We start from the raw sequence: 16,676 nt of genomic DNA on the forward strand, positions 1-16,676 counted from the left end.
GCCGGCCGCGGATTGGTCGCGGGTCGCGTTGCTAGGGGCGGAGCAGGGCGCCTCCATGGAGACGGCGCTGAGCGTCTCCCTGCCCCTCGTCGGGATGCTGACAGCGCCGAGGGAGCCGGCATGGCGGCCGGGAGCAAAGGTGGGTCCGGGGCTGCCGCCTGCGCGCACCTGCCGGGGTGGCCATGTCCGCCCCCCGGGCTCGGGCTGGGCTGGGCTGGGCTGGGCTGACACACGTGTGAATGGGGCGGGGCCGGCGCTTGTCTTTGGGAAGCGCAGCGAGCGCGGGCGGGCTGCAGGGCGGGCGGTGCCCCGCCTCCCCCCGCCGCGGAGACCAGCTGGGATTGCGTGTTTTAAGAGAAAGGGAGGGAAAATATTTTAAGAGGATAGTTTTAGGAAAAGGGAGATTTTAAGAGGATATTTTAACACAAGGGGAAAAACGATTTTAATAGGATGCTTTAAGGAAAAGGGAAAAAAGTTTTTAGGAGGATATTTTTAGGAAAAGGGTGGTTTTAATAACATATTTTAAGGGGATAGTGTAAGAAAAAGGAACAAAAGACATCTCCCGGAAGAGCTTCAGTCTGAGTTGGCAGCCCTGGCTCCGAAATGCCCGTGTGCCGAACGGGCCGCCTTGACGACTGAGCAGTTCTAATTTAAGTTTAAGATTTATTTAAAAACACGAAAAGAAAAGAAAACTTTTCATAGATTTCATAGACATGAGGGCTGGAAGGGACGTCGGAAGATCATCGAGTCTGGCCCCCGCCCGAAGGCAGGAAGTCAGCGGGGGTCATAGGATCCCAGCAAGATAAGCATCCAATTTACTCTGAAGGTGTTCAAGGTAGGCGCTTGAACCAGCTCTGACAGCAGGCTGTTCCAGACCTTGGGGGCTCGGACAGTAAAGAAAATCTTCCTTATGTCCAGCCTGAAACGATCTTGTAGTAGTTTATGACCATTCGACCTAGTCATCATCCCTTGGGGCGCTCTGGTGAACAAACGTTCCCCCAGATCCTGGTGGTCACCCTTGATAAACTTGTAGGTGGCCATCAGATCACCCCTGAGCCTGCGCTTTTCCAGGCTAAAGAGCCCCAGGGCTCTCAGCTTGTTATCGCAAGGTCTGTTTTCCTGACCTCTGATCGTGTGCATGGCTCTTCTCTGGACTCTCTCGAGCTTCTCCACATCCTTTTTGAATTGTGGAGCCCAAAACTGGACGCAGTACTCCAGCTGCGGCCTCACTAAGGCCGAGTACAAGGGGAGAATGACATCCTGGGATTTGCTGGAGAAGCATCTATGGATGCAAGCCAGCATTTTGGTCGCTTTACTAGCCGCAGCATCGCTCTGCAGGCTCATGTTCATCTTGTGGTCAATGATGACCCCCAAGTCTCTTTCTTCCATAGTGCTAGCCAGCATAGCACTGCCGAGCCTATAAGGATGCTGCAGGTTTTTCCTCCCAAAGTGGAGAACCTTGCATTTTTCAGTGTTAAACACCATCAGGTTCTCGTCCACCCATTTACTGAGCCTGTCCAGGTCAGCCTGGATCACCCGCCTGTCTTCTGGTGTGGATTCTTTGCCCCAAAGTTTGGTGTCATCGGCGAACTTGGCCAGTCCGCTTCTGACTCCAGTGTCCACATCATTAATGAAGATGTTGAACAGTATGGGTCCAAGGACAGAGCCTTGGGGGACCCCACTGGTCACAGGACACCATGATGAGTGACTTCCATCAATTACCACCCTCTGGGTCCGACCACAGAGCCAATTTTCCAGCCAGTGGATCATGGTGGACCCAAGGCCACAATTGGCCAGTTTCGCCAAGAGGTGATCATGGGATACCAGATCAAAGACTTTTTTGAAGTCAAGATATGACATGAATCTCTTCTCCCTTGTCCAGGTGATAGCTCACCTGGTCGTAGAAGGAAATGAGATTGGTCAAGCAAGACCTACCTGCAACAAACCTGCGCTGGCTATCCCTCGGGATGTTGGCATTGGCCAGTCCATTAAGGATGGCCTCTTTAATAAACTTTTCTAAGATCTTCCCCGGGATAGAAGTCAGGCTGATGGGCCTATATTTTGCCGGATCCACATTCCTCCCTTTCTTGAAGATAGGCACCACATTGGCCTTCTTCCAGTCTTCGAGCACTACACCCGAGCGCCAGGAGTTTTCAAAGATCCATGCCAGAGGCTGGGCTATGATGCTCGCCAGCTCCTTGAGTACCCTGGGGTGAAGATTGTCAGGGCCAGCTGACTTGAAGGTACCCAGCCTCTCAAGATGTTCCTTCACGAGGTAAGCATTGATGGGAGGGCAGGGGATCTCCGTTACCCGGACCACCCTGTCCCGTCGTGGGCATGGGTGTCCCACGATCCCACTTTAATTTTTTTTGATTTAGTCTAAATGTGCAGAGCACATATTGAAACTAATTTAAAACCTGTAAAATGGTTTATTAAGCAAAATAATAGCTGGCAGTTACTTATGTGGCTACCTCGATGGAGGAATATAATCCCTTGATGATGTCCCTTTAATTCTTAGTGTCATGCTGTAAAAATATCCTACTCCACTTGCTGTTTTTGTGCACAACTGTTGAGTTAAGGGTGCATCAGTTTGTAAATTTGAGCCGTAGCTCTGAATTAGATTATTTTTATGTGGGGATTTTTCTGAATTGAATATGTATTTAGCTGTGTAGCTCAACCTCCTGATACAAACTTGATGCAGGATTTATGGGACAAAATGGCTCCCTGGATACTTATTTATATGTATGCCCATCGAACTCTTTTAAATTAAAATGTAAAATAGTAAAACAATTCAGTTGTACCTCTCTGTAAGGTCACAGCTCTGGAAATAGCCCACTGTACCATGGAGGTAGTCCATAAAGATTCTTGTACATCCTGTTTTCAATGGACTGCATGGCATCTTTTTTTTTTTCTCAAAGCCAAGTCTTTTAAACAAATCAGCAAATGAGACTTAATCTAGCCATATGTGAACCAGTACTGTGTAGTAGCAGAATATTATGATAGAGGATGAATTTTATGCTGATATTGCAGGGTGCTACTTGTGCTTTGCGTGCCATCAGTAGAAAACAAGGGGAACTAGAACTACTTCTAAACCTTAGATAAAAATTTTTAAACCTGGTGTCTTAATAGTTGGGGTCTAATAATCTATAATATGGTTATGAATGCCAGCTCCGATGGAATTCACGAGGAGCTACATGTAAGAACATACAAATTCCTGCACAAGGTCAGTCCAAAGGGCCATCTTGCTCAGGACCTTGCCTGCAACTGTGGCAAGTAGCTCCACAAGACAGCATAAGAAACAGGATATGCGTAGGGCGATAACCTTCCAACTACCAGGAGTCACAGGGTTTAGGTTCCTTCCCTTGTGTTTAATAGCATCAGATAGACCTGTCCTTAAAATTGTCTGGTCCCTTTGTAAACCTGATTATTGAGTTGATCTTCATAATGCGCTATGGCAGTGAGCTCCAGAAGTTTATAGGATCATAGGAAAGTAGGGCTGGAAGGGACCTAACGAATCCTCTAGTTCAGGTGCCTGCTTAAGGCAGGATCGTCCCTAACTTAACTAGACAAAGTGTCTGTCCAACCTGCTCTGGAAAGTTTCTGAGGATGGAGATCCCACAGTTTTTCTAGGTAGTCTGTTCCAGTACTTGAGTCAAGAACGCACTCCGCGCCCTCCCACTCTCTCCCAAAAAACAAAACCCCAAACCCCAAAACAAAAAACCCCAAACCCTTCCTTTTGTTTGTTTTAACCCTGCTGCCTGACCATTTCACCAGATGGGCACATAGATCTTTTGTGTGCTCCACACCTTTGAAAGTCAGGCTACTTTGATATGTAAGTATGGTGTTAGATGTCTAGCTTTTGGCACTACTGAGGTTAAAAAATACTGGCATTTTTAATTGTGTGAATGCTCTGTGTATCCTAGTAAGTGAGAGAATCTAGTAAATATGGAAAGATAGGGTTTTGTGCTTCTGTTTCATTTGTTACAAAATGCTGATGCCACATTATTAACTTATGCAGTTTTGCTGTCCTTTCAATTGCTGATACGTTGGAGAATGTCTTTTTGCCAAATATGCAGCTGCGAACCCCATTTTTCACTTTAGGTTGTATTGAATCCAACTGTGACTTCCTGCGGTGAAACAGACTGGGAGCAATGCAGAGCCACTGGTTAGGATGTGAGCTTGTGACTGCAAAAAGAACAATTTTAGTTTTATGTGGGTTAAGGAAGTGTGCGGGAGCAATTCTTTATCTTAAACTTTTAAGACTCTCACCAGAAAACAGAAGCTTAAAGTTGGGGTTGCTGGCATGAATCTCTGATCTTTCCAATCCTATAGGCTTCTCAGCATGAGAAACCGTTACCACAATCAGTGAGAGATTTTTACATTAAAAAAAATGGCAGGAGCAAACATAACTAAGCAGTGTTCATTTTTTCACATTCCTGAAGCGTAGACCTTAAGAGTAACACCAAAAGTCATGAGAGTTGGCAACACTGAAATTTAGGGTTTGGAGTATTTTGTGAGAAGGAAGGCTTTTGATGTCAGCATGAATGTCTTAGCTGCTGCTACTGCTGTCTTTGCTGTTAGAGTGAAGTTCCTTCTAAGCGCATTTGTTAGTGGAGCTCCATGGAATCCAGGAAAAGTGGAAGCCAGACCATTTTAGACTCCATAGGTAATAACTAGTACCTTTTTGCACCCAGCAGTGAATTGGCGTGAGGGACACAGGACTGAGAATAGGTGCTAAGTGCTCTTTTTACTCCATTTGGTTTATCCAAAAGTTACACAGTCTCATTTTGCATTAACTGAAGGTACAACATGACCTCCATAGTCTTATCTTGCAGAAACAAAGTCATGACTTCAATGCACACTGCACCAAAAAAAAAATAAAAAAAAAAAAAAAATCACACTGGATCTTCAGATTCCACTGGACATGTATAAAATATACTACAAATTTCCTATTCTCATTTGGAACCCAGCATTTTATGCATCCAGTTGGAGCGCTGTGGATTTATTTCAAAGTTCCTTGTTAGAGGAAAAACTCTGAAAAGATGTAAAAGCATTCTACTATTTTGGGATTAAATAAAGATCATTTCAGTTCACTCATTTTATTTATTTTTATTTCATCACAAGGCCATTGGTCATCAGTTTTGCATAACCTAATTTCACACCACTGTTTTTGACAAGAAATAATGCTCACAGGTATCAGTTTGGAAATGTCCTTCCTATCTCAGATATTTTATGTCTGCATAAGTTTTGGATTGCTGGTCTTCCTGTGGCCCCCAGTCTTTACCATTTTTATCCTAATTTTAATCTATTATTGTTTTAAAAGAGAAATTAACAAGATGCTTCTTCAATAACTCATGTATCAGTCATGGTATTCACTGTGGTAATTATCATCCATCAGTATCTACTTTCCTCTCTGTGGCTTTCCATCAGTTTGTGGCCATTGTTTCTAGTTACTCCAAGGGGTGCCCTGGTAAACAGAGCATCTCCTATTCCTTTCTTCCCACCTTCCCCCCCCGATGAATTAGTAGGCAGCCACAAGATCACCTCGCAGCCTTCCCTTGCCCAGGCTGAAGAGATCCAGGGCCCTCAATCTCTCCTCGTAAGGCTTTGCCATACGAGTGGCCCTCCTTTGAACTCTCTTGAGGTTGTCGAGAGAGAGATGAAGACCATCACATCCCAGGATGCCCCTTTCACGGCAGTGCGGATCGTGGTCAAAGAAGCAAAAACCCGCACGATGACACGAACTCCAGAGCCGCAGGTTGACTTCTTTGATGCAGGTGTTGTGATGGTGACCATGACTGCTGACCAGGAGAATCGACAGGAAGACCACCTGTGCCCCTGTCTAAGCCAAGCCCCCAGCGCCCTGTAGTCGCTCATGATACGTTTTACACTACTCGTGGCCGCATTTGTGCCCACATGGATGAGGACCATGGAATAATAGTCGGAGGGCTGGATGAGCTCAGGAATCCTCGCAGTGATGTCCTGGATCTGGGCTGCAGGCAGGCAGCATACCTCCTGCCCTGTGGGATCCAGGCGACAAGCGGGTCCCTCTGTTCCTGTCAGGACGGAGTCGCCCACCACAATTGCTTGGCGTCTCTTCCGTTGGCTGCCCGGCTGACTCTCAGCCTGTATGGTGGTGGCTGTGTCTGTGGCTTCCTCCACAGTACTCTCCTCCAGTGCTGTCAGGGCCTGGTATCTGTTCCCCAGTTGCGCTGGGGAAGCTGTCTCAGCAGCACAATTTTTGGCTCTGAAGGTGACCATCTGCCATTCCTCTGCAATGGGTCCCTCCCATGTTGTCTTTCCACCAGATCACTGATGCTGCAGAGAATGAAAGTACCCAGGAAGCTCATCCTCTGCAGCCCTGATCCCCTGCGGCCTACTAACCTCTGCCTGGAGTTCCCTCACCTGCCCCTCCAGAGCCTCAAGCTGGGCACGCGTGGGACAGGTGAGGGGAATCCTTCCCTCCCACCACCTCCAGGCCTCAGGGGCCCTGCCAGGCAACCCCTGCAGACAGGGCACCAGGGTGCTGCTGACCATCCCAGGGGCTCCATCTGAGTGGATGCCTCAGAAGAGCCCTGGGTGGGAGGCATCGCCGGGGCAGGGTCCCTGGCTGCATGCCGAGTCCTTAACGGCATAGTGAGACACCTCCACTTCCATACACACAAAGTCTTCATCCACGGCCTCTGACACCTAGGGTCTCGGGCCCCTCCTGTGCACCCTCCTGCACAAACTCCCGTGCAAACCCTGGTGTGCCCCTGAAGAGCGCACCTCTTTGCCTGGCCTGTTTGTGCGGGTCCTGCCCAGCTTGGCTATACGGGGATGGGAGGGTGGAAAAAACCCCTTCCGGATCTCTCCCCACTCCCCCTCACTCTTCGCTGAGAAAATGGTCAAGGCATGCTTTGAACTGAAACATGCAGGAGGTGCTTTAGTTCAAAAGCGCACTGCCGCCCTTTTCTGCACACTGCCATGCATTCCGCCGCTTACACAACTGCAGGCGGTGCAGCGTGGTTTGCCTCAGCTTGTGTGCAAAGCAGACTTGATTGAGTCTGCTTGGAAGTGGTGCATCTCCGGTGAATCATGGGACAGAAAAGTATGTTTCTAAATGCTTCGATTTTTCAGCGTGGGGATGTTGATACAGGTGACACTAGAATCTGCTGGAGCACAGTAGTTATTGTGCTCCAGCTAACTTGACTGCGCTGTAATTACAGTGCGTCGGAGCAGCCTCTCTGCACACCTGTAGGGGCATTTTAAGTTTCTGACTTTTTATAACACGTAAACAGCAGCACCAAATAGGGTAGACATTAATTACATGTGTCACCTCCAGATATTTGCGAGGTACCAGGGAGATGGACCCTAAGTACTCCCAAGATCTGCCCACTCTATTGTGTCTGAGATATGAACAGCCTTTGGATGCAGAGTAAGGAAGTTGGAAGTAGGATGCCAGGACAGCTAACTACTGGCCTCAAATTGCCTGTATATAGCTGCCTAGGTGCCCAGAAAAGACAGGAGCCATGGGAAAGGAGTTGTCTCTAGGGAGTTGTCTTCTAGCCAAAGAAGTTGCCAGAAACCTCTTCTCTTGTCCTGATGAGAAGGAAGGAAAACAGAGAGAGAACCCAGGGCACATTAATTAAAGTGAGCCAGAAAGGATGGAAAAATAAGTGGACTTTTTGACTTGTATACATCACAGTGCCTTAGAAGGGAGCTCTGCATATGTGAAGCAACCACATTAGATGGATTTTACACTCCACTTCAAGTACATTTTCAAGGGTTGATGGTAACTGGGAACTGGTTGCGATGGTGCCATGGGGAAGCAGGAACTTTTGGAAGAATTGTACGTGACAGCCATTATTCTCTTGCATAGCTACTGGAGTATGCATCTTGGGTATTTCATGTGTTCCCATAGTGCTGTCCCAGGACTAGTGGAGCAGTGGCTTTGGTCTCACATTGCATTGTAAATCGAAAGGGGCTTATTAGAAGGTGCAGAGACTCTTGCATTTTTATGCACAGCTAGGCACAATTTCACCTGTATGTCATTGTCATGCAGCATGACAAATCTGTTTGTAAAATTAATAGTTACTGTGGTTGCAGAGAAGTGAAAAACATGACCTGAGTGTACCGCAGATTCAAAACCCAAGGAGCAAATACAATGAAAGCCAAATTTTATTATTATTTTTAATATAATGATTTTGAACCAATCGAGACAATTTTATGCATTCCTATTTTTTTTGGAGCTTCATGTATAATTTTTAAAACTGTGGGATTGGCAATACTAAACTGCAGATCTGTCCAGATATCTAAATATATGGGAAGGCACAGTTAGAGTACTTCCATAAACTCTGTTCCTGTCTTGGCACTTTGCCATAACTATACAACTCAAAAGCTTCAGCATTTGTAATCCTGAAATAAACTCATCTGAACTATGTCTAGATAGTACATTTACCGGGTCTGTCAACGGTGCCCTCAAACATTGAGAGGTGACTTCTCTAACCAGAATGGGTTTAGTCATATCTGTGTAATGGTGAGTGTGGGCTGATTTGAGTGACTGTGCCAGCTATCCTGCCCAAGATGGATGCACCTGCAGTGCTTTTAATTCAAGGCTAGCATGTGTGGAACTACATAGCACGCTGGGGAGTGCTGCTTCCAGGAATGACAAGTTTGTGGTCTAGATGTGCTCTTTACGTTTTTTTCTCCTCTCAAACTCATTTTTTACCATTATTCATGTCATCCTGACTAAGAGCAGCTTGTGGCCTCCGTCCCATTGAGATTGAGGGAGATAGATGCTCTTTTCAAAAAGGCAGCCTGGCTTTGAATAAATTATGACCTCAATCCCATTGGAAACAATGAGGTGTTTCAGCCATTTAGGAAGAAAGCATTGTATGTGCCCCCTGTATTAACTGCAGCTCCATCCCACACCCCACCCTGCCTATGCAGCATCTGCCCCTGCCTCACTCCCTCTGTCACTGTGGGGGCCTTGATCTGCCCCCCAAACCTCTTCCTTCCCCATTCGCCTCTTCCCCCACAACGCACTTACCAGCCAGACACTGCTCTCCATGCTGCGGGGCCACATATTGGCAATCAAATCGGTATCGGCTGATATGCCTCATTAGAAACTGGCTGTCAGTATCAGCCCAAAAAATGTTTATCGGTGCACCCCTAATATTTGATCGCTATAGAACAAGCAAACCTGTTGAGGCATGTAGTTAAAATGTAAGGCAAGCTTATCAATATGCATGCCAGTAAATTAACAAACCTGTCTTGAATTCAACACTACCTGACCTTTTAGAAAGGAATCTGAAAATTGTCCTGTGACCTAAACTTTCAGGATAGTAGAGGAAGATGCTTCCAGTGTCAACTGATACTTGCTTTTGCTGAACCTGACTCAAACAGAAGTTTTGTCAGTACGTAACCTTTCATTTAAATACATCTTTAAAGGCCCTGTCATAGTTTTCAGGGAATGTAAATAACATTTATGTTAAATCATCCCTCCTTTAGAAATGAATTATCCACATATAGGACTATCAACATCATTTTGATCAGTCTCAAATCAGTTCATGTTTGACAAGAAGTCAAAACAGAGCATTTTCTTCCCTCGTTTCTACCTCTGTTCTAATTTTATTTCCTTTGTTGCGACCTTGCCCATGCAAGACACTTTCACAGCCTCCATCATGTCCCTACACCACTCTCATGCAGGCCTCAGTCCAAGCTGCTTTTCTCTTTATGAAACTCCACTCTCTCCTTAGCCCATCATATCTCCATCTACTTTGTCATATCCCTGCTGATAAAACAGCTCTTCAGGTAATCCTATAACCCCAGGTTGCACACTTGCATCTGCTCCTCTGAACTTGCTGAAAAAGATTTTGGGGTATGTTCTTCCTTGTCCATTGCTCGTACACATGGCATAGTTATTTTCCTTTAGTTCCCACTCCCACCCACGTTCAGATCTACGGGACCTCTCCCTCCAAATGTTTTGCCTTTGTTGTTCCCTTTGTTTCTTTATCCTCCTCACTTCCCCACCCCTCCCCGCCCCGCACCATGCCTATACTCCTCAAGGTTGCATCTTGTAGGAATTTGCATGCGCATGTCAGTGAAGTTCATTTATTCCATCCAAAGGCCAGTAGCAGTCACTTTGAACGTACCAACTCCTGTAGCAAAACAGCAACTGGATATGAGCTGGCAATGCTTACTAATGACAGCACCCACACAATGAAATGGTTAAAAGCATTGATCAGGGACTTATAGTAAGGCTCATCCTGGTAATGCTCACCATGGCATGGCTCTAACTCTATTTCACTGGCATTGGCAAAGGACCCATTTCTGTTGTCTTATTTTTACCATCCCCTCCCCGCAAACTACTCACTATATCACCTTCTCCTGACTTCCAGAGACTCAACAGATCTAGCCCCAAACTTCTGCATACACCTTATATTTTTCCTAAAGCAGGGGAAACCTCCTCAGCCTCTCTCTGTTCATCCTTGGTCCAGTTTCGGCAGGTTTCCTGGTCTCTGCCTCATTTCTTCCTTTGTTTAACCAATCTATAGTTCTTTGCCTAAACCTCTGCATGTGGCCACATAGGCATTTAGAAAAATCTCCCTCTCCTTGTGTGTCTGTGCTTAAACCAGGAATCCCTGGAGGATGGTCATGCTCGTACCTGATATAATACAACATCCCATTACCAGTTGCATAACATCAGTACACTACAACATACCTACAGTCGTCTAGCTGGATTGTTAATGCTTGTGCAGGCAAGGCCTATATCTGTCCAAACAGGGCAGAGGAAGGCAGGAGCTGGGGAGTGACTGGAGTTTGATTCAGCCCCTTATCTGCATGGAGACAGAAACCCCAGAGTAACAGTGGCAGATAAGAGCCAGAGAAAAGAAACTAACTGGTAAGGAAATATTTTCTTTCCTTTCCTCTGCTCAATCCATTTGCTCCATCTCGGTTTCCCCCACATACCACACAGAGCAGACACCTTCAACTTGGTCCTCTCCTTCCTCTTTCCCCTCCCAACCATTGCCATTTTGGCAGGAGCTAGGGAGAGCAGAAGCAATGGTCAGTAATTACAACCTCCTTTACTTAGATGTGACCAGTTTCAGGTTGATGCAGTCCACCATATAATGCTGGGCTTTCAAAGAGCAGGTACCGTGCCTGGGTTTGTCTTCTACTTGCCCATTACTGTCTGCCCCCCACCTCATTCCTCTGCCCTATGCCCTCTTCTTGCTTTACTCATCCTACTTCTATCCCCAGCCTAAAGGCAGAGTAAGTCATGTTGTTAGCAATTCCTGATTATTATCATGATGGTTTTAGGTAGATTCTAACATTTAGCCTATTCTTATAACACCTTTACTCATCTATCTACTGTGATCACGTATCAGAAAAGATTGGAAACTTTTTAGAGCGTATACTGTTCTTTTCATACTTGCACGGAGTGCTCAGCATGATCGAGCCCCAGTCCTGGTTTGAGGACTATACCAGTGTTGCCAACTCTCATGATTATTGGCGTTGTTCTAAAGTCTACCATTTGGGAATGTGAACAACTTAGCTCTTTCTTTTATATATATATATATATATAATATATATAAAAGAAATAGCTACACTTTTCACGTTCCTGAAGCTTAGACTTTAAGAACAGTGCCAAAAATCATGAGAGATGGCAACACTGCTATACTGTAACAACATTTCCCCCTATTTTTCAGATGAGGAAATGGAGGCACATATGGTGGCATACCTGAGTTTATACAAGGAGCTAAAGTTAGAGTAGAGCTCAAGTTAGAGCCCAGTTCACTAGGCTTCCCAAACCAACTCTAAGTATGAAATAGTTCTGCTTGCAGTAGGGTTGAAGTGATGCTGTAGCCAAGATGGTCCAGGAAATGTGAAGCAAGGATTTATAATCTGAAGAAGAACGCAGTTGATTTGAAAGCTTGTCTGCCCCAGCCGTGCAGTTGGTCCAGCGAAGGATATTGCCCACATAGATCCTTCCTTCCGCTGGCCTCTGCTTGCAGTAATAATTATTAGCAATTAGTGTCCTTACATGACTAGAACTCCAAGCTGTGTAAAAGAAACAGGCACTTCTCATTACTAGAAAGGATACATTGTCAAGGATTTTAGCATCAATTAGAAGGCTAGTGCAATAAGCTTTGCTTTGAATTGTTAAGATAAGCTGTAGCTTTAATATCAACAGGGCCAGGAGAGAGGGTAGAAGACCGCTGTCTATGGAATTGCCTCCAACTTTATTCCTTTCTTTAAGTAAACTATTTTTACTTGATTGGAGTCGTCAACAAGAACAAATATCCGCAAAGGTTTCTTTAAATAAATGGGTTTGGATAAGGACTAATCTAATTCTCTAAACTTGTTTCCTCAGACCTTCCTTAACATTGCATGTGTATGACAGGGAACTGCGCTGTGCTTCTGCAAGGCCAAGACATGTGACGTGTTTGTGGACTGCAACCTGCTCCAGAATGTCCAGGACTTCTCCCTTGTGATGCGATAGAATTCCCAGAGCCCCTCTGCCAATCGCAGCGCTGCGGGCCAGGAAACGAGGACCGCTAGGTACTGGGAACTCATTTCAACATTGCTACCACAAGGGGCTGCAAAAGCGGACGAGTTCAGCTCGGTGAGAAACAGCACCTCCATGCCTCAGGATGAGGAGGGCCCAGAGATGGCCTGTCTCTCAAATGGCCCACCAGAAACTGAATTAGGAACGGGAGACCTAGCAGATCTCTGTAAGGCCTTGGAGAAGCTCCATGAGCTCCCTGCAGGGGAGAAGGGTGAGAAGGCTTTTCTACGCTCCCGCCTCCATGAGCAGTCTCAGCTCATCTGCATACTAAAGAAACGAGGTGATGAAGCCCAAATGCGTTGCAAGGCACTGGAACAGCTCAATGCGGAGCTGGAGGAGCTGAGGATGAAGGATGCTGCAAACCTGAAAAGCCAGACCCAGCGGGCTCAACAGCTGGAGGAGCGCTTTATGGACCTGGCTGCCAACCACGAGGACATGATCTACTTCAAGGATGAGCACAAGCGACAGAACACGCAGCTGAGGGAGGAAAATAAGCGTCTCAGAGAGGAGAACCAGAGTCTCTTCAGCCAGGCCCTTAGGGAGAAGGAGGCCGAGATACTTCAGCTAGCTTCCCAGGAGAAGATGGTCTCTCGAGAACTGGGTGCCTTAAAGGAGACCTGGGCTCAAGAGAGAGACAGAGCTCAGGAGCGAGAGAAGGAGCTGCTGGAAGCTCAGAGCCAGCAAGCCAGTGATCATGCCAGGGAAGTTCATTCACTGAGAAGCCAGGTACAAACCCTGCAGAAGTACCAGCAAGTGATTGCACAGCTGGAGCAGGCAGAAAAGCAGCAAAGAGTTGAGGGCAATGAGTTGCAGGCCAAGCTGGACAGGGTGAGCCGGGAGAAGGAGGAGCTCTTGCATTTGGCCATGGACAGGGGCAAAATGCTGCAGGAGAAGCAACGGGAGGTCCAGCGGCTGGAGAAGAAGTTGGAGGCTACAGAGAAGGCTAAGCAAATTGCAGATGAGCGCTTTGAGAGGCAAGCAGCAGTAGTGGATAGCGGGCTGAGGGTCCGGGAGCTGCAGCGGCGGCTGGAGGGAAGTGAGCAGGCATATAATGAGCTGCGGAAGCAGTTTGAAGCTTACAAGAAACACAGCATAGACTTGCTCACTAAAGAAAAAAAGTTGAATACCAAACTCCGCCACTTCGCTGCATGATCCTCACACCTCCTTTCCTCACCCAGTTCTCAGCAGAAATATCTACTGCTCCAGCTTTTTTTTTTTTGTGATCTTACCTGATTTCTGATTACTGTGCCTGCTGTCTTAACAATGGGCTGGTTTGTAGCTCACTTCTGTTATGCTTCCATGCTACATATTGGACATCTCAGTCTAGATGTGGCATTCTGAACCAGTAAAACAATTTATATTAAATAAACCAGGAACCTAAGAGTGGAAGGTCTGTAAGTATGACTTGGATTCTTCTTTGGTCCTGTCTCTCCTCATTGCTGCAGAACATTCAAACTGTGTTAGTTGCTTTCCTAAATGAAGTGCCGTTATGATGGCCCCAGAGAAAATGCAAGCAAGATTTGTTGACTATCTGATAATAGACAAAATGTCTGTATGTGGGAGAGATGTTGACCACCTATACACCTTATAAACCAGGGGTACACAACCCCAGCCAAGAAGCCAGATCTAGCCCCTGGCACCATGCAGTCAAGTGTCGACTCAGTCAAAAGATGGAGTGCCACTTATAGACTAAAAAAAATTATATGTAGAGCAGAAGCTTTCATAGAATTGAGCTGACTTCATCAGATGTTATAAAAGGACAACACAGAGCAGTGTATAAAGTGGGATGTGTGATTGGAATACAAAAGGTAATTTGAAAAGAGGAAGGCAGGGGGCAGTCCTTGTTTAAACCATACTTAAGCCAGGCTGTGGATGATTTATTGTCCTGCATTTTGCTAACCTCACAATTTTTGTTTTCAGGCAGCAAAATTTTAAAAAACCTGCTTGGGAAATTGAGGAACAAGAAATCACAAACTGAATTGTCTGGAGAACCTGAGTGTGATGCTGGAGCAGATGCTCTGAGTTGGTCGTAGGGGACCTGATAGGAAGAGCACTGCTTTTGCTTTGACTGCCAGAGATTTGAGCTGTTTATTTTGATTAGACAATAATTTCTCTTTTACAATACAGGAAAGTAATAGTGTGTATTTTTGTGTGACTTGTTTTTGCTGCAGTGGTAAACTACTACAAGACAAAAGATGCAACTAAAACAAATGCCTGAATTTAGGATTTTAAACATCTTCCTCTGGCCTAAAGATTTTAATGGACATTTTCCAAATGTGCTAGAGGAATGATTTGAAAACTGATGTCCAATATTTCTGATGCAGCTACTATTACAAACCATAACCTAGCCATTTTCGGGTTTTTTTTATTAGGGCATACAAATGAGGCTAGTTTCTCAGTTGGAAGAAGCAGAAAACCAAGTCGATTTACAATTAAAAAAAATTTCCTCTCTCTACTCCATAGGTCTCAGAAAAAGTATAACATGGGTTATTAAATAGCAGAACTCAGATGGCTGAGTAGTCAGAGAAAATCTGCATCCTTAACCTGAATCTGTTTTATCCTAATGTCACTTAAAATGAGTGAGAAACGTGTTTGAATATTAGACTGTGCAACTTGAAATAGCAGCTAGCTAGTAACCATAGTGTTACACTCACTTTTTTCCATGTACTAATATAGACTGACTTGTTAGATTTTTACGCTTGATGACATTTTTCTGCACTGAATCATTGTCTCAAGTCAGCATTCTCAGCTCAAGTGTTACAGCGCAGCAACTAAATTCTGTTCTTTCTTCACTGCAAACATCTTGCAAACTACAAGTTGAACTACAAGCATGTAGGTGACTAGAAAATGTATTAACGAAGAACTTTCTGCTATAGCAAGCATATTTTTTTCTTGTACTTAAAAGGTTTTATGTTGTTTTTGAAAAAGTGAGACCAATACAACAAAACAGCCTCAGTTCATTTGACTTGCACCAGCCCAAAGGTATATTCTTGGCTATGTAATTCAGGAGGCACTCTGGATTGCAGGACCTAGAGCAGAAAGGTTTTTCCTATAATGCTGGCTATCCCACTTGTGCCAGAGGGGTGGAGCTGCCAGGGGTTGGTCCACTAGGATTTTATTAAAGTATTTGCATCACGCAGACACATGGGTAGGTGAACTCTCACAATGTGTTGAGTATGCATATGGTCCAAACCTTTTTTTTTTTAATACTGTGCAAAAGAATGCATGCAGTTGCGCAGGTTCTTGTCCCAACCTTGGTTCTCAGCAGGGGTAAGCCTTTGTTGTGTAACAATTACCACCTGGGCTCGATGGCTGCTCTTTTTAGTTAGGGGTTTAGCATTCTGGCACCCTCATTTGGAAAGTAGTTACCTCATCTTTGGCTATTCACATCTCAGTGCCAGGACACACACAGGACATTTACTCTTTCTAAGCACCTGCTCTGACAGGAGAGCAGTATAGATTTGGGGTATATTCATGCTTGGGTTATATCTCTACTCATTTCCAAGCCTCACAGTTAGACAGAGTAGATCCTGTATATGGGCCCCAGAGACGGTCTTGGGGGCTCTGCCTCAATCCTAAGGTCAATAAAGAGATGGTATAAAAAGCCCTTGGAGAAAACTAAGGAGCTGTGAAAGGTAAGGGGATGACTTCTGATCAGCAGGCAGGAGACTTCCAGAAGATTGAGGAACAAGTTTGGGAGAAACTTCCTGAGTAGCTGGAAAGAATGCTAAAGAAGGTATTTTCTGTTATCTTAAGTTTCTAAAGTAACACACATCACATCAAGTCTATTGACTCTCGGTTCTCTTTGCAGCCACTGGCATAGCCACACTGGTGAAGGACTTATCTTCTGAGGGAATGACTGGTTTTAGTGGCCTCTGTGATGTCACAGCCTAGCATGGAGGGGAGAATAATGAGGGGGGGGAAGGGGGGGCAGGGTTTTTCAGGAAAGATTTGAGCATGTGCACCTGAGTTTCCCCCACCAATACCTCTAAACTAGTACCCATGAGGGTGACTTCCCCCTCCAGGCACACCCCAGCTGGAGACTGTGCAAGCCAGGGTGGGGATCTGAACCCCTCCCTAATCACAGCCTCCTTCCAGGGCCTTGTCCTGCCCCAGCCCACCA

General features: G+C 45.6%; 1 protein-coding gene across 5 annotated transcripts; it reads left to right on the forward strand.

Annotated features, from left to right (window-relative positions):
* Window positions 1-60: 60 nt before the first annotated feature.
* On the forward strand, window positions 61-13,946 carry LOC132248575 (coiled-coil domain-containing protein 89-like). 5 transcript variants are annotated; one of them, XM_059722048.1, is made up of 2 exons: window positions 61-139; window positions 12,389-13,946. In XM_059722048.1, exon 2 carries the CDS (start codon window positions 12,629-12,631, stop codon window positions 13,703-13,705), a length of 1,077 nt encoding a protein of 358 aa, XP_059578031.1. In that variant the 5' UTR covers window positions 61-139; window positions 12,389-12,628; the 3' UTR covers window positions 13,706-13,946. The 5 variants fall into 5 exon arrangements, with proteins under 5 accessions (XP_059578031.1, XP_059578021.1, XP_059578024.1 ...); XM_059722038.1 differs by having other exon boundaries at window positions 64-139; window positions 12,359-13,946; XM_059722041.1 differs by lacking the exon at window positions 61-139 and adding an exon at window positions 297-835 and having other exon boundaries at window positions 12,359-13,946.
* Window positions 13,947-16,676: the final 2,730 nt, after the last annotated feature.

Source organism: Alligator mississippiensis, chromosome 1 (assembly GCF_030867095.1).
Source record: "Alligator mississippiensis isolate rAllMis1 chromosome 1, rAllMis1, whole genome shotgun sequence".
Taxonomy (NCBI): Eukaryota; Metazoa; Chordata; order Crocodylia; family Alligatoridae; genus Alligator; species Alligator mississippiensis.